At 37.5% G+C, this 22822-nt stretch overlaps 1 protein-coding gene across 4 annotated transcripts in view; it reads left to right on the forward strand.

Annotated features, from left to right (window-relative positions):
• Positions 1 to 20387, forward strand: part of HECW2 (HECT, C2 and WW domain containing E3 ubiquitin protein ligase 2) — a 449127-nt gene extending 428740 nt beyond the window's left edge. For all 4 annotated transcript variants that reach the window (XM_043994321.1, XM_043994323.1, XM_043994320.1 and 1 more), the window contains 6 exons: positions 56 to 185; positions 1197 to 1343; positions 3432 to 3546; positions 6622 to 6707; positions 7526 to 7638; positions 19206 to 20387. In XM_043994321.1, coding sequence (XP_043850256.1) covers positions 56 to 185; positions 1197 to 1343; positions 3432 to 3546; positions 6622 to 6707; positions 7526 to 7638; positions 19206 to 19317 — 703 coding nt within the window. In that variant the 3' untranslated portion in view covers positions 19318 to 20387. The remainder of the gene's footprint in view (positions 1 to 55; positions 186 to 1196; positions 1344 to 3431; positions 3547 to 6621; positions 6708 to 7525; positions 7639 to 19205) is intronic.
• Positions 20388 to 22822: the final 2435 nt, after the last annotated feature.

Here is a 22822-nt window from a genome sequence, read left to right on the forward strand (position 1 = left end):
TCAGTGTTTGCTGATAACATTTTTAAAATCTTCATCTTTCTCTTTAATATATTAGTCTGTGTGATTTGAGTGATCTAGAATACCTTGATGAAGAGTTCCACCAGAGCCTTCAATGGATGAAAGACAATGACATACATGATATCCTAGACCTCACCTTTACCGTAAATGAAGAAGTTTTTGGACAGGTATGTGCATGCTAAAGCATTGTGGCCAGATTCTTTATTTACTTGGTTAGAATTTCTTGCTAGGTGATCAGCTGTGTCAGTGGACAAACATCAGGCATGGATATTCTTGGTTTGGTTTGATAATTCCTAAATTAGGTGAGGGTGTCCATTTACGCTGTAAAGGTGTGTTCCTCATGGCAGAGGCTGTCTGTAATGAATACAGTGTCATCACAGAGGGGAAGGAGCAAAATGATACCATATTACATATGTTATTGTGTAATCTTTCTTATTCTCTGCTTTCAAAAGTACAATATCCACTATGAACTACTCCCTATGTCTCCAATACATTTTTAAAGCCCTCGTTTTCATGAATCCCGCACACTAATTACATTTTTGTACCCAGCTATTATTCAGACAGGTAAATTCAGTTGTAAAATGAATAGAATCAATATTTTGATACAGATGTGAAACATAGAATTGGTAACATTGGTCTATATTATTCTCACAGCATTAGTGCAGATGGGGCCTCAGTGATTTCTTTCATTACTATACCTTGCAGTTAGCTTTTTAAAATTTTCCATAATTCTTACTCTCTTTTAAACCTTAGTACTCATCTGTATATAAATCCTATACTCTCAAAGTTAAATCTTCATTTAAACTTTAGACACCAAAGCATAATAAATGCTAAGCTATATTGGGATTTATGAAAAGACCTTATCAGCTATTCAAATGGAAAACAGCCAAAGCCTCAAAGAAATTAAGCCTAATTCAAAAGAATCTATGTGTACATGGTTTAATGAGAATTAGAGATAAGCACCGATACTATGAGACTCCTGCTTGTTTTATTCCATAAATTAAAAAGAAAAAAAAAAGAAAGTATGGAAGACACAATTCTTATACTACAGAGGTACATGCAATTATACAGAGTTTGGTAAAGTGTTTTCATGCTATGGATAATGGTCTCTTTTGTGACCAAACTGTAATACTTTGACTCTATTAAAAATATTTATGTAACTGTATATTTGTTCCAAGATCACTGAACGAGAATTAAAACCAGGGGGTGCCAATATCCCAGTCACTGAGAAGAACAAGAAAGAATACATCGAAAGAATGGTGAAGTGGAGGATTGAGAGGGGTGTTGTTCAACAGACAGAGAGCTTAGTACGGGGTTTTTATGAGGTAAAGAAATTGGGCCCTGGTGATGCATGCTTTGAATTTTGGTTTCTACAGATATAAAAATCCATATATGGACATTCACAAATGTCAGATCCATCTTTTATGTCTACAGATGTCACATATTATCTTTACCTGCCTGAAGTATTCTTTTTACATAAGACATTATTCAAATTAATTTTTGAGAAATACTCTTTGCTTATATGATAATTTTTCTGAGAAAAAAGGGTGGGTTGGGTATATTGTTGAATTCATGGAATTCTCTGGTTCAAGAGGTCTTTGAGTTAAATGTTTTGACTAGAATTTAAATAGGATTTGATGATTTAATGACCACTAATATCATTTTAAGTCATGCATGCTAAGATATGGATAATCAAATCTCATGCTTGAGGGTGTGAAATGATCACACCTAATGGTCAGAACAAGCTAGTTGTATGTTCCAATGAGGCTTTTTCCTTCGAAGCCACTAAGAGCCTCTTCAGAACAGAGAAGCAGATTGAACCAATCATTATTTTGATGTAGTATGGAAAATTCTGATGCTGAGAGGGAGTACTTTAATTTAACTAAAAATTCCTAATAATCCTATGGATATGTGGTCTCATAGATGTATCCCTTCTGCAAAATTGTCAGTCAGTCAACAAGCATTTATTAAACACTTACATTGTGCCAGACATTGTGCTAAATACTAGAGATGCAAAGAAAGATGAAAACATAGTCCTTACCCCACCTCACCCCCAGCAGCTCACATTATAATGGGGGGGACCATGCAAATAACCATGTAGACACAAGACACATACAGTGAAAATGGGGATAGTCTCGGAGGAAAAGCAGTGGCACTTAAGGAAGATCATTTTGACAGTCGAATGCAGGATGAACTGGAGTGGGGAGAGATTTGAGGCAGGGGGATGAACCAGAAGACTATTGCAATAGTTTATGTCTGAGATAACAAGGGCCTACACCAGGGTGTTGGCTTAGTGAATAGAAGAAAAAAAAATAGGATCCATAGGAGAGAAGTTTTGAAAGTAGGAATAACAAGACGGAAACTGAGTGGCTACATAGGACGAGTGTGAAAGAGTAGCTGAGGATGACACCTGGGCTGTGAGACTGGGTGACTGACTGGGAGGATGGTGATCCCCTCAACAGTAACAGGGAAGATCAGAAGGGGGAAGAGTATGGGAGAAAAGAGGAGCTGTTTTGGACCTGTTGAGCTTGAGATGTCTACATGTAGGACAATTGGTTTCCAACAGCAACCCATGCATGCTTCCCCACCCTGTGTGACTCTCCTCCGCATTCTCCCATCAGTTCATGGCAGAGGTGGTCGTGAGAAACCAGTGTGCTATAGGGCTTTCTCTGTGCTCTCTTGACATGTTAGGGAGGCAGGATGGTACAGTGGGAGGAAAATGAACTTGGAGTCACGAAACTTGAGTTTGAATCCTTGCTCTACCACTTACAAACCTGTGTGATTTGGGGCAAGTCACATAACTCCCCTTAGTCTATTTCCTCATCTCTAAAATGAGGGGGTGATGACCTCTAAGGTCCCTTCCAATCCTGTGATCCTATCATGTGTTGACACCTGGGGGCAGCTAAGTAGAACAGTGGATGCAATGCTGGGCTTGGAGTCAGGAAAACCTGAGTTCAAATCCATTCTCAGATATCTACTAGCTGTGTGACCTCAGGCAAGTCACCTAACCTCTGTTTGCCTCAGTTTCCCCATATGTAAAACAGGGATAATAATTGTACCTATCTCCCAGGATCATTGTGAGGATCAGATAATAAATATTTGTAAAATGCCTAGCATAGTCACTGGCACAAATTGAGTGCTATATAAATGTCAGTTGTTGTTGTAGATGCCAATGGTCCAAGTTAAAATTATACCTTATAATAACATCTTACATTTACATATAAAACCTTCACATAAATCGATCTATAGATATATATAAATAAATGATAAATTCTCGTTGATTGATTTATCATAGAAAAGGGATATTCAGCACCACTTAATAAATTCCTCCTCCCAATACCACTCTTCTGACAAATCATATTCACAATAGGGATTTCCTTTACTCATTCCCTCGAACTCTTTTCCTTTCACAGGTGGTGGATGCTAGACTGGTATCTGTTTTTGATGCAAGGGAACTGGAACTGGTCATTGCTGGAACTGCTGAAATAGACCTAAGTGACTGGAGAAACAACACAGAATATAGAGGAGGTGAAACTGGCTGAGTTTGAAGCCTTTAACCAAAGGAAGGGGTATGGGTTGGCACTTTGGTCTGAATTCTGTGCTGAGAAGAACATCTGTTCTTCTCAAAGATCTGAATCATTCTTTATGAGACCTTGAGCAGGTCACGTTCCCATCGTTCCCTAGTTTCCTCATCTGGCAAACAAGGGAAATGCCATTTACATACCACCCAAGCATGTCATCATAATTAATTGTTAGTGAGGAAATGGGATTATGTGAACACTAAGTAATTGCTTTGAAGCAGGGGATCACTAGCCAGCCACCTCCAGCCCATCCCTCCTTCCACTCCTATGGAACTTTAAGAGCCCCACCCTTTGTGCTTCCAAACCAAGAAGTCTTGATTCACTGAACCACTTACTATTTGACTCAATGCTGTGTTATCTAACACTTTTTTTCTTCTTCTCCACCTGTAATCTCATTTGTGAAGGGGAACTGCCTGTATGGAAACAACTTCTAGCCAATACAATCAGAGTCTTACAGACTTGTCTGGGAACACTAAGAGGTGAAATGAATTGTGTCAGAGTCAGAACTTGAGCCCAGGTCCTTCTGACTCCAAGGCCAGGTCTTTATTTGTTGTAAAGGGATGTGCTGGGAGTGGCTTATACAGGCTTCTAAGAGCCAATTGTTAAATTTTCAGTGTGAGCATTTGTATCTTTGAAATCAGCAAATACTACAAATCAGGATATGCTTTATTATTTTGATGGTTGTCTAGATTTAAGAAAGTGATGAGGAAAATGTTCGTAATTCAAATTAAACTTAAAAGTGTTATAAGAACATTTTTCCAGAAAGCCACTTGTTAAACATTTACCAGCACATTCCTGCCATGATGCCACATTTCTATTTATCTAATATGTGGCAGGCAGACAGACAGAGGGGTGGGAATATCTATACAGATATTCCAAATAGATAATTTGGGTAGATTATCTACTTATTGATTGATTGATGGATGGATGGATGGGTGACTGGCTAGTTAGACAGACAGACAGACAGATAATTTGGAAATTATTATCTCTAACAGTTGACTCAAATCTTCAGTCAAATAATTCAGATAGGGGGCAGCTAGGTGGCACAGTGGATAAAGCACCGGCCCTGGATTCAGGAGGACTTGAGTTCAAATACAGCCTCAGACACTTGACACTTACTAGCTATGTGACCCTGGGCAAGTCACTTAACCCTCATTGCCCCACCCCCCCAAAAAAAATTTCAGACAAATACCTTAGAATTTCATCTGCAATGAGATAGGCCTGGTTTAAAAAATAGCAAAGTTAAAGTTATGAAGCTTGATTTTACGTAAGCATCAAATACAATCTTGGGAAAGATAAAATCTTTCCTAAAACTTTTACTTAGCAAGAAAGCTCTGTAAGTTCAAAGGAAGAAGGCAGTTTCAATGGAAATTAATGAACAAAACAAGAAGGCCATTGTAAAGTATTTACTGAAGTATTTTGTCTTAGATCACCCTAAATATTAGCTACCTCTGGATCATGGAATCATAGAATTTAAGAGCCAGAAGGAACCTAAGCAACTATCTTGTATCATCCACTTTGGAAATGAATTCCCATTATAACATAGCCAACTAGTGGTCCTCCAGCCTCTTCTTTCTTTTTTTTTGGGGGGGGGGGCGGGGCAATGAGAGTTAAGTGACTTGCCCAGGGTCACACAGCTGTTAAGTGTCAAATGCCTGAAGCTGGATTTGAACTCAGTTCCTCCTGAAGCCGGGGCCTGTGCTTTATCCACTGGGCTACCTAGCTGCCCCCCAGCCTCTTCTTTTAAGAAGTTTCCACCATCATGTGGAAGAAACTCATAACGTCAGCAGCCCATTCCACTTTTAGACAACTCATTTAAAAGCTAAATCATTTTAATCCCCTTAGCTATAAATCTTTAGTTTTCTATAGTTTGAGGTAAGTATCTTCAGAAGCACTTAAGGGGAAAAGTCTTAACATATGTTAAATATCTTCCATCAGCCCTTTTTACCTCCCTACCCCTGCTTGGCTCTTTAATCTCATCACACCAGCCCTAGGCTAAAATCTTTTCTCACTCCCCAAAAGCAAATTTCTACTTTTATTATTTCTTTTCTAAGCTGTAATACTCTAAAAACTAAGGAGAGGCAGTGTGGAAGAGTGGAAAGGGCATTGGCTTTGAAGTCAAAGGACCAGCATTTAAATTCTTTCTCTGTCACCTATATTTCCTTGGGCAAAGGCATTTAACTTCTCTGGATGTCAATTTCCTAATCTATAACATGAAGAGCTTGTGCCAGATGACGTCCAATGTCCCTTCCAGTTCTAAATCTATGCTCCTATGGACTACCAGTTTCCTCATGTAATCCCTAGATGGTATTCCATCGTGAAAAATTAACTCATTTAACTAAGGTATTTTACTAACTAGAACTCTTTTCCCCAAGTTGTTTTTCTCTGCACTCAAAATCAATCAATTCATATCCCCTGCTATATTACAATGATGGGATTGGAGGTGAAAGTTGGTTCATATTGATGTTACTGTGTGCATTTTATCAATATTTTTACTCTAGAAGGGCAGGTCAGCAGCATTTTCTAAGCAGTTTATGAACCAAAATCGGTACACTAGCACAGGGAATGGGTGAGGGCTGCTTTCTTTACTTCCTGACTCAGCTAGATGGTGGTAGAGGAAGAATTTCCCCAGATAGAGATCTGATCATAAACGCAGTTAATAATAGTGGGTAGGAGTACAACCTCACTCAACCCTTTTTTTCTGAAGGGATTTTCAGAAGATCTGTCTTGTAGTCAGGGAAGATGAACCCGTAGAGCAGATGACTAAGCAAAGGCCTAAAGAGTTTGTGGTTTACTCAAGGTCATGTGGCTAAACCATTGGCAGGTCCAAGATTTGAAACCAGGTTTTCCAATCCCAAGTCGACTATCTTTTTCATGCCTACCTAGTCTGAGTTGGGAATCACTGCCCTGCTTTTGAAGAAGCTGAAATGATGATTTGTATTTGAATGGTTTTTTAAAACATGTTTCTTCATAGCTTAAATTAGAATTAAAATAACATGAATTCTTGTTCTTGCTTCGATAGGATATCATGACAATCATATTGTAATCCGGTGGTTCTGGGCTGCTGTAGAAAGATTCAACAATGAACAACGACTAAGGTTGTTACAGGTGAGATAGATAGATGCCCATTGGGCTCTTGTTTTTATCAGTACAGTGTTGTTGACTTTCAAGTCTTAAAACCATCAGGCACATTACATGTGCCTAAATAGTCCAGGGACCAGATCTGTGCTTTCGTTATTATAGGAAACTCTCTGGAAGAGGAAATTTTCTCTGCTAATGCTGGTTGGCATCTTCTCTGCAGCTTGTCATTTTAGGGAGTTGCCTGGAGTACTGAGAAGTAAAATGACTTTGCCCAGGGTCACACAGCCAACATATGGCAGAAGCAGGACATGAAACTGAGTTTACCTGATTTCAAGACCACCTCTCTATCCACTATGCCACACTGCCCTCTTCCTCAGTAAATGCTGGATTCAGTTGACTTGTCATCTTTCTTGGGACATATAGGATGCACCAACTGCTAACTTTCCATGGTTGAATGAAGGCTAGTCATTCCCCCTTTCTCCCAAAGCAGGGTGAGAGGCTAAAACAGCTCTGGCAGGTGGTCCCAACTCCCAAGAGGTTGTAGTTAACATGAGGCCATTTTAAAAGTCCCATTTATCCAATATTCCTTTATTTAATTTTGCTTCCTCTTGTAGTATTACAAACCTCCCATTCTTCTCTGGCTGGATGTGAGAATTTCTGTGCTGCGATTATTCTGTGCCTACAAATAAAGCCCCGTTTGATATAATAATTAGAGCCAGCAGATGATGCCAGCAGGAAACAGCACGCTGCTCTTGCTCAACAACGTTAAACAGAACCGATCATTCTTCTTTCCTTTCCACTGAACCCTGTTTCATTTTCTTATCCTGTTTTACTTTCATTGGCAGTTTGTCACAGGCACATCCAGCATACCCTATGAAGGCTTTGCTTCTCTGCGTGGGAGTAATGGGCCAAGGAGATTCTGTGTGGAGAAATGGGGGAAAATCACTGCCCTTCCCAGGTAAATAAAGCAAACCAAAAGAAAAATAAGCAAATCCTCTTTACTCTTACAACAATATTTAATAAAGAAATTGAACTTGATGTAAACCGGTTAGTTGTTTTCCCATTTTAAAAAAAGTGGGGAGTGTGGGAGAAGTCTTCCAGTCAATGTTGTCCTTCTATCCTGAGCCCTTAGCATTGGTGCTTAATAAATGTTTATTAAATTTAATTGAATTACATATCTAGCTAAGTCTTCTGAAAGGAATTTAAAATGCTTTCTCATTGATTGCTTGTACCTGCATTTTTTTTTTTTGTGAGGCAATTGGGGTTAAGTGACTTGCCCAGGGTCACACAGCTAGTAAGTGTTAAGTGTCTGAGGTTGGATTTGAACTCAGGTACTCCTGACTCCAGGGCCAGTGCTCTATCCACTGTGCCACCTAGCTGCCCCTTGTACCTGCATTTTAAAAGAGGAAATACAATATAGCTCCTAAGTCCTGATTTTGTGTTTGTCGGTGTGTCAGGATGTTGATATAAGGATGCCTTTTGCAATCACATGTATGGTTTGTTAGGATTGCCCTAGTTCCTGTGGCACCAGTTATCTTGGAGGTATTAGATGTTTGAATTCCTTTTTATCAAGTATTACCATGCTCATTTGTAAATAACATTAAGTTATCTGACGATGTTCTGCATTGTTTTACTTTCCCCTCCAATAATTATTTATAGAAGTTCTAATTCTCTCTGAATTGAATCTTCATTTGCACTAAATTCTGAGTTTCTTTATGGTGGGAAAAATATTAATTTTATTGGCACATAAATATTAATTCACTTTTGAGTGAGAGCTATTATCTATGACTAACTTAAGCCTTGAGGGAAAAAAAGAGGTATCCAAAGCTGAATAGAGAGATTGGTGTAGGGGGGAGGGTATAATAATAATAATAATAATAATAGACACATAGTTCTTTCAGATTTTAAAAAACTTGCAGTACAACAAAGCTAGGTCAGTTTTACAAGTATTATTATCTCTACTTTACAGATATAGAAACTGAGACTCTATGAGGCTAAGTGACTGAGCCAAGATCACACACCTAGTAAGCATTTGAGTCAAGATCTGAATCCAGTTCTTCCCAAACCTAGGTCTAGACCTGTCGGGGTTACACTGCACTTCCTCTCAGTTAGAGAAATAACTTTAGGGTTGCTTTATTCATTTAACTATCTTTGAATTCATAGAATCCTAGAGTGACATTTTCTCTCTCCTACTTGTCTAAGGCATTTTACCATAAGACATAATCAAAAGTTTTCTTAAGTATTACTGGTGTCAAGTGGTGGCCTCTTTTTTCCAAGACCTTCTTGGAAACCATGGTGTTGGACCCATGGTTTGAATAAATGCTAGTGCATTAGAGTAAACAATGGGAAGGCATATTTTCACCCTATCTTCATCAGCATATCACTTCCTTAGCAACCCTGCTATAAATTGTGAAACTAAGGTACCACATCCTGCAACCTCAGAACCTACATTACCAGTCGATCATGCGTTGGGAAGCTGACTGGTGTATCTTGTCTCAGCTTTGGAGGATGGTAACTTTTATTACTTGAAGAATGATTTTACTTTATTGTTTTTCCACATGGAAATTATGTCACCCTTGGAGAATGATTTGTTTGTGTCAGATTTAGAATGTCTCTCTAAAACCTGAGGATATGGTGTTTTTCCCTTACCTCTCAGAACTTGTACAGATTAGCCTCAACAGGACATGGCAGGGTCATTGTGTTTCCTTTCTGCTACCTAATTCTGAGCATCCTAAGCCCCTAGGCTTTGACACTAAGATGCTGACATCAACTACATTTGTTCAGTCATGGTATTATTCATTGAACATGGAAAAGACCTATGAATATTGATGAAAGTTGATAGTTTGACATTCATCTTGGATAATAGATGAGATACTGATAGGTAGATGGAAGTGTATTAGGGACCTGATGGAGTCAACATGCCCTCCATATTCAAGGAATGGGCAGTTCTTATGCTGACTTATTTGTAAATGGAAAAGTTGGACAGGAATATATGAGGAATTATTGTACGCCACCTTCTCTTTCCTACATTTGTAAGCTAAGGCTACCACTAAATTCTGAGTTGCTCTCCATTCATCAGATCACACAGAGAGAGGGAAAATAAGACACACAATAAATCCCTTCCCTTCATAATTTCAGCAGAATTAAAATTAATTGATGTTTACATGATCATGGAAAGGGCTCCTTTTCATTAGCTAATGTAATTAAACTTGACCATTGTGGTCTTTACCTTTTAACCTGGACTTTCCCCTCAGGAATCTAAACCTTCACAGTGTTGGAAACTCTACTGAATGTTAGATTTGGGGATTTCTTTAACCTTCACTAGTACAGGTTGTTGTTGTCAGGCATCATTACTATTAGGAGAGTTTTGTATTTGTTTCATGGACAAAACTGGCTACCAATTGAAATATGAGATGTTGCATTTAGCCTAAACATGTCTCTCTGGTCTACTTATAAGATTTGCTTAGAATTTGCCAAATCAAATTTCTCACATCATCAGAGAAAATAAATTAAACCACTTCTCAGAGTACCATTAGGAAATTGACTTAATCATTGGGGAATTCAAATCTCTCTGATTCGAAAGAAGGGTCTTCAGTTCCATTACTGTATATCTTTTTCTTCTTAGTGAACTGCTCTCTAATATCTAATTGGTGTATTTTGTGAATATTACTTACCCTCTGCCCAGGTACTTCATTGGATATTGTTCCAAATGGGCTCCTTCTTACTCTGCCCTTTCCCTCCAAAATGGTGGTATCATAGGATGAATGTAGAATAAAAACATACTAGATTGATGTGGGAGATGGAAGTGGTTGTTTTCTTGGCCCCATATCATACTTCATCTCTGTGGTGGAGAGGCATAATGGAATAGAGGAAACCCAGTATCTTTTGGACACAGTAATCTGCATTCTTTATATTTTTCTCTAGAAATCAAATAAAATTGTCAATAATTCATTCTTCATTCTACTTAGACTATTTTCCTCAACCAATATGTGAAACAAATCACCCAAATAGGATAGTTGTATAGCAAGATGCATGGCTCTGAAGCCATAAAAAATTTTGTGCATCACTGCCTTTTTGTTTGTGGAGAACAAGTAATATGAGACCCAGTGAAAAATAATTCTGCAGACAGATGAGTGTCTCTGCAGAGACTTATATGCTGAATACATCAACAAGAACTTAATGCTTATACTTCCTCTGCTTTGTGGTTGCTGGTTAGTTCTGTATTTTGGAATTTTTGAAGAATACTTCTTACCACACACTTTTCACATGCAGCTTGCTCAGTTGCAACAATTGCTTTCTGGGCATTACAATACCCAGACTTCTAGCATGGGGGTGCAGGGTTGAGGGAAAAGTGTCCCCTGCCAGACCAAAATAAGTCAGAGTTAATCCACTTTTCCTACATAGGGTAAGGCTTTTATATTCATCCATCTATTTAGCCATGTGATCTGATGGGATAAAGGGTTTTGAGAGCTGCATTAGGGAAGATGTATGGTTGGTTTGGACTTCCCAACATTTTCCCCTCAAAAATAAATCCTATTTTTTAATTGGATGGTGAGTCTAGAGAAGGATATAAAAGATAAGCTGAATATCTGCTAATTGCAATTAATAAATGAGAGCTTGAAAGCAGACCATCTTTTTTTTTTCTCAAGGCATTTACTTTAAAACAGAGGAAAGTTCATTTTTTATTTGAAAATTACCTTTTAAAGTTTAACTGCAGGTACTAATAAACCAGTATTCTATTCTAAACCTTAGAAACCAATAGGCATGAGTTAGGTAACATTACCATTGATTACTTTTGCCATTCTGTCTTGTGAGATGTTGTGATATGTACACAACTAAATTTCAACATGTTTGTCTTCCCTTGAAGAGCAATATATTTGAATAAGTAAATATGAAAACAGTTGTTTTTCTGTAAGGAGATTCTTTCCTCAACACTAGAGCCAATAAGATAGGCGTGATTATTTAAGTGGATGGTTAGACTCGACACTAGAGAATAAGACAAGGTCCTTGCCTTCATTCGGTCTTGTAGCATAGAACTCATGTAGAAATTTGTGTGCAATAAAGACACACAGGGGCGGCTAGGTGGCGCAGTGGATAGAGCACCGGCCCTGGAGTCAGGAGTACCTGAGTTCAAATCCGGCCTCAGACACTTAACACTTACTAGCTGTGTGACCCTAGGCAAGTCACTTAACCCCAATTGCCTCACTAAAAAAAACAAACAAACAAAAATAAAGACACACAACTGTAATGCACAGTAGAATATGAGAGCATGGAAAAGGTATGAGCACAGTGCTGTGAGATGTCCAAGGAAGGGAATATCCTAAGAGGCAATCTGGTACAGAGGAAAGGGCTCTGTATTTGAAGGTAGAGATTCTTAGTTTGAATCTTACCTCTGACACTTACTTCCCATATGACCTATCTACTGAGTCTTTCTATAGAAGATGGCCTCTACAGTAATCAAATCCCTTTGGACCTCAGTTTCCTCATTATTAAAGTAGGATATTAGAGGAAAACATTATTTAAATTCTATGATCCTTTTAAAGAAAATTTAGTGGTATAATGGAAAAGAGAGCTAGATCTGGAGTGAGAAGTTTGGGTTCAAATCATACATTACTCTCTGGCCTCAGTTTCCCCATCTATAAAATGGGGATAGTAAATCAATAGTAATAGTATAGCAGCAGCAGCAGAAGCTAACATTTACAGAGCACTTTAAAGTTTACAAATCACTTTACACAAATTTGCTCTTTTGATAGCACCCATCTCACAAGTCTTTTGTGAAAAAACAAATAAGATCACTTTTCAAACCATAATTCATTATGTTGTTGTTCCTTTTGTTCATTCATGTCCAACTCTATATGATCCCATGGACTATGTTGATGAGGCTTTCTTCTCAAAGATAATGGGGTAGTTTGTCATTTTCTTCTCCAGTGTATCCCCATTTTATACATGAAAAATGTACAAATAGAGGTTAAGTGACTTGTCCAAGGTTACACAGCTAGTAAGTATCTGAGGCTCGATTTGAACTCAGATCTTCCTGACTCCAGGCCTGGTGTTCTATCCACTGAGTGATCTAGCTGTTGTCATTTCTTGATGTTGGTATGAATGCCATTATCATCATCATCATCAATGGGGAGGGGATGAGAGGAAGCACTTGTAAATGTTTAATGTCACAGAAGGTAGAGCACGAGGTGAGAAAAACAAACTTGGTCTACATGACAACTTTGCCAGAAGCCAACACTTCACCCTTCTTTTCCTATTTCTCTACTAATAGTGCCACATTTAATTTATCTGATATTTCTTAGATTTCTCCAGGCCAAATCTAAACTACATAGTACAAGAGGGAACCTCATTTTTAGAAAATTGTGTTACACTGGAAAACTGATCTAGAAAACAAGGATTAAGCAATAAATTATAAAAGAAATCTTGACCTTAATTTTTTAAAAACATATTAATTCCAGGTCACCTTTAGGACTTACCCAAATACTTTTCAATGTTTTTCATTCACTCAGATCTGCCCTCACATACAGAAGCATGTGAGCTCAGGTCCACTGAACTCCTGAAAAAAAAGATCCCATCTTTCTCTAGCAGTGTTTAAGTATTTACAAGTTCCTAAAGACTTGACAAGGTAGTCGGCAATGGGAGTAGATGGGCAAGTAAACTTTAGCTCTAAGTGTTAAAAGCCACAGGGAAAAAAAATAAAGCTGCAGCTGAAATTAAGAAACAGCATTTTCAGAATTAAAGTGCGAGCCAATAAAACAAAAGATTAGGGCAACAAAGATTTTGTTTCCAGGAATAGCTCTAGTGCAGAGAGGTACATCTATAATATATTTCTGGTTCTTTGAAATAATTATTTGCCTCTTCTATGTAAGGATCAAAAGGAAGTTTTTGACTGGCAAGAATTCTTTATTAAGCACTTGACTGACAGTGTCTGGGATATAATAATGCTTCTTGATTGATTGATGTATACATAACAACAAAAATATTAAAACAGACTAGATGCCAAAATGGTGTCCAAAGGATAGACCATATCACCTCCCTTTCCTGATTCCCCCTCCCCCATTGTTCTGACTGATTAGGTGAACACAAGGTATATTTTTTTCAACTTCTGATACTTACATGGGTAGCAGTGTCTGGCAGTACTATATTAGTTTTGAAAAATATCCTTTTACTGAAACCAAAGACCATGGGTTGCTGTTGCCAATATCAACAAAGTCCTAAGGCCCTCCTCTTATTTTCTGAAAGAGTTTTCTCTAGGACAGGGAACTGGAGAGTGAAAAGCCTCAAGCATTATGTTGTTTTGTTGTATTTTTTTTCCTTTTCCTGGCTTGTACAGTGAATTGATGGTAAATATTGGGCAAGTAGTTTGACCACTTTGTTCCTCAATTTCCTCATTAGCAATACTCTCTTGTTTATAAGGCATTTTGAAACATTGGCACAGAAGATGTGTGAATGTGCAAAGTGTTGCTATTTTAACATTGACTGAACTGGAGCTTTTCATAATCAGTTGAAACTGGTAAAATTGTTTTCAAATATCATTCCTTTTCCTGTAATTAGCCTGTGTGTCTCGGGCTTATTCCATGGAAGCATTATAACAATTGCTGGAAAGAAGGACTGATGCTGCTCAATGAGTTAAGTTGACTGGGTAGCTTCACATGCTGTGTGCTATGTTATCTATCAGCGAGAAGCCCTACAAGGAACACCTGCTTTTAGTTGCTAACCCTGGTCACAGTGCAGGCTTGAGGTTCCATCACTGGGTAAGCATTCACAGTCCAAGGGTTGCTTTCTCTAGCCATATACAATGAAAGATTCTGGAGCAGTTTCACCTAGGGTTCCAGAAAACCTATAGCATACTTGGCTTGGGAATGTGGAAAGATGAGGAGAAAATAATCCAACAGTTTTTGGTTCTCCTCCTACTTCAGCATTATTCTGAATCCAACATAGACTCCTGAGAGTGTTGTTCTAGCCTAGAACACCCTATGGGAAAAGTTAACCACCATCGTCCTAATATAACTGGTTCCAAATTGTCCTTATTCCAGAAGACCTAATTTAAGGCTGAACTCAAAGTCTAAATCCACTCCAAGTTATTTCTCAAATCAAACTAAATTCTTATGATCACTCTCAATCCAAACCTTGGATTGACTACAGAAATCCCCCTGTTGTTCTCATGTGAAGCTGGTCTAGTGATGACTCACTAGACCATTTCCCCCAGGGCCACTCCAAACCATCAATTCATTCCATAAACACTTAGGAACCTACACATGGTAGGTTCTATGAAGGATACAAAGCTGTATAAGACAAGTGTCTCTCCCTCCAAGTAGTTTACAGTCTAGGAGAGGTAATGTAGTATACACTACACCCTCAAAAGTGGAATCCAACCACCATTTTAGCTTCTGAGAGTAAAAAAATAGTAGAAATGGGAATTCAACTAGCAACTTTCAAATCACTTTTGGACATCCCCCGAAAGTCTGGAAGTAAGTATAGGGTCTATTCCTGGCTAGGCTACTGACTCAGCCTAAGACCTTGGGAAAATCTTTTAATCTCTTTGTACAGTTTTCCCATCTATGAAATGTTTTCCCCTACTTAAAATACATTTTCCAATGTTGCTGTTAAAGCTATTCTTTCTTCTAGAAAGGGCTACATGACACAAATTATTAAAATAATATATTTACCAAGATCTAATTCAGGTGGTTGTGATAACTTTATATTATGATTTAGCAGCTACAGTTTACATTTTAGGCTGCAAATGACTTAGCAAGAGTTATTTTGAAACAAGAAGATCAGACTGGAAAGATCTCTAAAAATTTCAAAATATCAGATTTGAAAGGGATCTGAGAAGTCATGCAATCCAATCCTGTCATTTTACAGATAAGGAAATTGAGATTCAGAATTTTATGCTGACTTGATGAAGAATACACAGCTAGTAAAGCAGGAGGTAGAGTACCTCTTGGACTTGAACCCAGGTCTTCTGCTTCCAAGGAAAACATTGCTGCCAATCTACTAAGCAGCACCTTGGTATCCTTTGGGTGCTAAGGCATCTTTGTACTCTGAAGTCATGAGTATAGACCATTCTCTCTCTATGTATAAGACTATACCTACCCATCCAAGGAAGATGGATAAATCTGTTTTAGAGAGAGACAGAGACTAACTCCTTATATTTCCAGAATTGTTGAATGTGAGAAAGCATGAAAAACTAAATAGAATTCATTTCTTTCCCCCAGAAATCTGCACAAACAATGGAAAGGTTCTTTGTCTTCATTTTAAAAGTGGTTCGATTAAATCACATTCACCACCATTATCACCTTTCAACATTTTTTTTTCCTTTGGGACATTTGCTGCCTTGAGAATTCACTTAGAAAATTGAATTATTTTTCCAAATGTTTCTGAGAAGGAAATCTGAAACTTCCTACCATAAGTACAATAGTTACAATTAATTTTTTATGAATTTACACTCACAACTTTTGTCTCTGTCAGTTATTTGGGTATTTTACTAATTCTTCTATAGCTTAATTACTATATATGTGATCATTAGTCAAGTGGAAAATAATTGAATGTCAAAATTCTGGGAAGAGATTTGATTTAATGTGGCATATACACAATGCAACAAAAGATATCCTGATTTAAGTAAACAAAGAACATTAATTGAGCGTGGTTGTTCACTTCATCAACAATTCTGTATTTTATAAAAGGACTCACTTTGTAAATATGAAATATGTAAATATATAAATATGGTAAGATTACATTTACAAAAACTCAATTCACTGGTCATAAAAATTGAATGCTCCCCTTTCAAAATACTAACCATTCATGCAATATTCCAACATCTGGAAATAAAGCAACGCCTCAGGAAGAGGAGAAAAAAATACAAGTTATGGTCTCATTTTCTTCATCATTAAAACAAAAGATTTGGGGAAAATTATCTTTATGCCACTTAATACCTCTAAGATTCTGTGATTTTAAAAGCTCTGCATAATCAGACAAAACTTGTTTCTCCTGAATGAAAAATAAGACATTGAATTAGGATGATCAAAACTGAGGTAAAATTATCATTAAAAAATCTTTACTGTGGAACAAGATGGATTTAAAGCTTTTCCTAGAAATCTCTTTCAGGAAAAACAGTTAGGTCAAGGAAAACAAAAAAAAAATATTAACCAGAAGACCAGTTTTTAGGTTGTGGTAAAAGGTAAGGTGCAAAAAATTGTTATGTAGCGTAATTCATAAGTCAGCTATATTATGTAAAAAAAAGCTAGAAACGCTGCTTTATTATTATTATTATTATTATTATTAAAATAAAAAGTATTTTTTATGTAGGCCAACATTTAGGGAAAATATTAAGTGGCTCAGGTTAGTAATATATAGGAATTCCTAAGCATTCCTAGGACATAGGTCTACCCCTAACCCCACCCACAAGGGACCTCTAGACCTGGATTAACAATAGGAAAAATGGAAAAGGAAGAGTTGGGGGAGGGGATCCAAGGGGTAGTAGTCCACATGAGTTTAGAAGCTTGGTCAATGATGATGCATAATTTTCTTTTTCTCCCTAATTGCTTCCTGCCCCTTTCAAAACTCCCTTAAGTTAAAAAGTGGTACATTTGATTAAAGCAATTAATACTAAATGTTTGAATGCAATAAGATTTATCTTCCCAATAATTACTTGCTTTATTTGAAAAGAGCCTGGTTAATAGAAGACCCTCTAATGGATGTGTGAGGGAAAAATCCATCCTCTTCTCAATAATTCTCAGGAACTCAGCAGCGAGGTGACAAAGGCTTTATTTTCTTCTCATGAGAAGGAGGCACCCTAGTGTGCAGCTTGTGAGTGCCCAGAAAGGGGGCTCGCAGGCCCTGTTTTATACCCTAGTCCCTAACGCAAATGGACCTTCCCCTTTTTCATCACTGGTCGAGGTTACAATCTACGTGCAAAAACTAGCTAATCGGATGCAGTATTCCCACCCCTCTTCCTTGTTTGGGCATAACTCAGGAGAGGACCTTATACTTCCTTATATGGACAGAACTCTGGAGAGGACCTAATTGAGACCAGGGCTCCTTGAACCATGTGACCTTGCTAACCTGAGGGGGAGGAGGGGATCTGAGACCTTTGTCCTACAAACAGGTCAGGGGAGTATGACTGACTGTTATATCCACATTGAGAGGAGACAATTACCCATTTCTCACAGGATGGAAAAATGTAGGGGAGATATTTTTGAGGCCATAATCCTGGCCTACACTAGGCTGCTGCCTAGTGCTCCTCCACAGACTAGTCCTACTAGTGAATGAAATGTATGGACTCCTCATTCTTTTTTTTTTTTTTTTTTAGTGAGGCAATTGGGGTTAAGTGACTTGCCCAGGGTCACACAGCTAGTAAGTGTTAAGTGTCTGAGGCCGGATTTGAACTCAGGTACTCCTAACTCCAGGGCCGGTGCTCTATCCACTGCGCCATCTAGCTGCCCCGACTCCTCATTCTTTAGTAACTCACCAAATAGAGGCACCCCAATGACTCTTCTATTCTCTCTTAGTTGTTCTGTGTCCCAAAGAACTCAAAAAGGTCAACACTGGTGGGGAATAAGTTTAAATGTATAGACTGGCTCAGGAATTCAAAGGGTCTCCTGCAGTGTGAATTAAAGAAGTCATCTGGCTCTTTTTAGAACCTTTACTATAAACTTTTTATGGGTGGCAGCATGGTAAATCAGATAGTGCATGTGTATTCATTTCATTTCACATATATGTAAATGATATATAATGTAAATTCAAATATAAATGCCTAGGGACAATACTTGATTATAAATATTATTCTTAAATTAAACTGTTTCACATTCAAAATGGAATGCTGCATACTTGATGTCAAAAGTTCAGATCTCTTTCCTAATAAGATTGTACTGGCCTCAGACCATGTTTTTATTGTGATTCAGGTGCAAATAACAGGAAGACACATTTTATTCCTATCTTGGGTGAAAGGAAGCATTTGTAAAAGGGAATAGTTCATATAGGGATTGAATAGCCATTATTGCTCACTGTGAATCAGGGGAAAATGTAACAGCACAAGATTCAGGTTTGGATGACCTCCTTGAGACAGACTGGGAAATTCCTAATGATTTCAGTCTAATAGGCAGAGTTTCCTAGGCTAAAGAGCCTCTTCTTTATCCTAGCAAAAATGCAGAGTTGTGAGTTACCATAATAGACCACAGATGGGAATCCCAGTCCTAGGTGGAAGATTATAATCTTTTTGTCAAGAAATGATTAACTTCAAAATAGAGGTGCTTTTAAATTACAGATTTCACATGTTGTTTAGAGTGCAAGACAAGATATACTCTATAATAGATTTTAAAGACTCTTGAAAAACAGCAGATATATTCAATTATGATTCACGTATAGTTGTATAGAACTTTTTTTCCCCAAAAAAGCAAGGGGATAGTGGAATTGGTCATAGAACTGTGGATAATTTGAAAGAGTATATGATAAATCCATGGTTAATTTAATTTGAAGCTTTACAAACTGATGCTTACGTGTCTTTTTTTAATTTTATTTTTGCAGGGCTCATACTTGTTTTAATCGTCTGGACCTTCCCCCCTATCCATCATTCTCCATGCTTTATGAAAAGCTTTTGACAGCCGTTGAAGAAACAAGTACTTTTGGACTTGAATGATCTGGCAACCATAGTGCCCAGTCTTTTGTGGATGGGACTTCATGGAACTTATCCTCTTGAAGAATGAGTGACCCTTAGTTTGGGAGTTCCTAGAGAATGGTTACATTATAGTATGTCTAGGGACTGAGATTCCAAGAACAATTGCTCAGTAATTTCTGGGGCATATAGGACAGTGGTGACAGAGTCCTCTTGGAAGGATCTGGATAGGCCTGATGTGCAGGGAAAACCCAACAGTCTTTCAATCAACAGTTCTTCCTGACTGCCAAACTTTTTTTTTCTTTTCCATTCATTATGTTCCAAGAACAAGATGAGACTGTACGGGATCAACTACATGGTAATTATAAGGACTTATCAGGATTCAGAAACCAGTCCTTGGACTTATTCAAGCAAAACTGTGGCATCACTTGACCCAACTTCCAAATTAGCTACAGTTAAAAGATATAATAAAGAAAAATCTTTCCTGAAAGTACATTAATTGATGTCCACTGTTATAATAGAACAACCCTTTCTTGCTGTACCCAAGACTGAGCGCCTGCATGGTGTAGAGAGAGTTGCCATGTATAGGAATCTGAGTCACAGGGAGGTAACTAAAAAGGGCTACCATAAAGGTGATTGGTGAAAATGCCTATTCAGGTGATATGTGTCTAAGTAAGAGTGGCTACAGATGAGCAGTTAGACCACGGATTACTAATGAATTACAGATTTTATGCTTTATAATGCATGGAAACCATTTTTAAACTAGCAATTTATCACATATCAAGAAAAAAATACACCGTAACTTCTGTTTATTTTTATAGGCTCATTATGTTTGTGTTCTTTAAATTGTGAATAAGAACCTTGCATATTGTATCTCATCTCTTCCATTTCCATGCATTGTTTTAGTGTGGATACTTTTAAGTACTCTCAAGGGGGGAAAATGCCTTTTATTTTTATAAGGGTAAAAAAAATTCCCCTAAATATTTTGCACTGAATGTACCAAAGTCAACAAGATGTTACAATACAACTGATAGCAACTCATTCACTCTTAGAAGTAAATAAGGAAGTTTCTTAGGATTCACCTTTCTTCCCCTAGCAATGTCTACCAATACCAAGACTGTCCACGTAAGGAATCTTTTTTTTTTTTAGACTCACACTGTATAATCATGTAATAAGCATTTATTTTAAATGCACCAGATTCTTTTCCATCCATTAACTACTTTGAGATAACATTAAAAAGGAATCGTTTCTATTTCTTCTCATCCCCGCCACAGCCCTGTATTTGTACACCACTGCCCAATACTAGTCTCACTTGGGAAGCCCAGAGTATTGTGTGAGAAATCACCCCTCTTTAAGAGTAACAACAGCAATTTCCCTCACTTGTGGCCACCTCGGAAATTTAAATTGTCTATAATATGTTTCTAAGCCTGAGGTGTTACAGATGCATAATTTTCTTAAGAATGTTAATTAATTGATGGTATTTTCTATGGTATCTCACCAACTGCATGACATCTGCAATTTTAACTATGTTTAATTTCACCAAAGTATGTCCTTCACCTGACAGTCATCTGAGATGTCTCAGTATCTTTGTACATTTTTTATGGTCATAATCTCTCAGAATTTCAGTTGAATGAAGTACATTTGGGGCTGGGGATGGATAACATGAACATTAGAGTAATTGGTCAGCCTAATGTTATTAGAGCTTTGCCTGAAACATTCTTTTAGAGTTACATATAAGAAAAACTCAAGGGTTCATATTGTAAAACACTAAAAATTTGGGTGACGTATTTGATTTTTCGAAGCAGTGATGTTATAACTGGTTACTGTCCAGTTGGTTGGGTTGCACTTATTGTTGTGACCACCAAGAAGGATGTCATTTATTCCCTGTGGACTATATTACAATCCTGCACCGAGGGCATGATCTGTGTGGTGGAGAATATCCTCGGAGAGTAAGATCTGTTTGTGTTCTATAAGCTTCCCCCAAAAAAACAAGGGGGGAGGGGAAGCAACAACCAGATTTGGACTTAGAAGATTTGTTTGCACTTAATGAGCACAGTTATAGAGATCATATCTTTAATTATGCAAATAATTATGGCCTCTTTTGTATTCTGTTTTCCCATGTTATAAGAACAAAATAGCATAGCATACTTTTATGCACATGTTTTCAATCAATGTGTATGAAAATATATTCATGAACTAGTATTTACAATGTAGTCTTTTAACAAAAATATCTGATATACATGATCTCACTTCTTCAGGAACTACACTCAGTTGTCACATTCGCTATTTTTTTCAGTTTGTGATACTCTTTCTGCTTGCCATAGTCTCTAATCCATCAGGTAAGAGATTTGAGAGGAGAGAAAAACAGCTCTTCAGTTATTTTAAAAGCAGATCACTGTATTAGATATGTTAACTTCTCCCAAAGTATAGAATTGCATACAAACATTCTTAGTTAAACTATTTGAAACTTTTCTCAGAACTTGGAATCTCTGATGAGCTCCTTAGCATGTTTGCCTAATTTATTCTTCTTCATTAGAAAAGGACAGAAAACACAGAACTATAGCTAAACAAAAACATTCAAGAATAACATTCTTCAGAATAAACTAGGAAATCTTTTTAAAAAGCAATCCACCATTGAGAACACCCATAAGCATTTTCCATTCACAACATATGAGCTCCAATAACCAGGCTTCAAACAATTCAAAAGTGATGTTCACTTACTATATCAACAGCAAGATTCATATATGTAGTAATTCTCAATGCCAAATATGTAGATAAATCTCTCTTGGGGGAAACAGAGATATGAAGTTGTTTTCTTGTGCGTTCCCCATTCCATTTCTTAACTAACAATCCCCCAGATGCTTTAATTTGCTCTTCGTATTTCGCTACTCATTGGTTAATGCTAGTCAAGCCCTCGAAGGACAGTGGGCATTTACATTCGAGAATTTCAGATGTCCCTAGAAGCAGCATTTGGTCTGTGAAATGGGCTCTCCAGAGAAGGAGGAACCTAGTGCTTAATTCTTCAAATCATCAAAATGAAATACCAAAAGAGTCATGTAGTTTTACGTTGCTTTGACTGAAACTAGAGCAAAACATATCTTAAGTTTGAAGCATGAAAATCTGTGTCCTGCCACCAAATGCAGGTCCATTTGGACAGTATTTATTACCTTGTAGTTGCTCATAACACAGCTCTCAAGTCACAGAATGTTTGGCCAGACCTTTCTGGCTTAAAATTGACTCATTCTGTATTCCTTAAATGATTTTAATTCAACCCTTGTATTAAGTACACACTACACACAGACTACTATGCTAGGACCAGGTGATAAAAATATGAAATAAGGCACATTTTCTGCCCTTGGGGTATTTACAATTTAGTAAGAGAGATGTGTACAATTGACTTCACTGTGGGCCCTCCTTCCACTAGTGTAGAATACACCTTTTCCATGTCCTAATAGAAGGTCTTCATGAGTTTCTATAGCCAAAAATATTCATCACCTGCTGGCCAAACTTTTGGTGATAAACCTTTGTG

Source organism: Dromiciops gliroides, chromosome 3, assembly GCF_019393635.1.
Source record: "Dromiciops gliroides isolate mDroGli1 chromosome 3, mDroGli1.pri, whole genome shotgun sequence".
Lineage (NCBI taxonomy): Eukaryota > Metazoa > Chordata > Mammalia > Microbiotheria > Microbiotheriidae > Dromiciops > Dromiciops gliroides.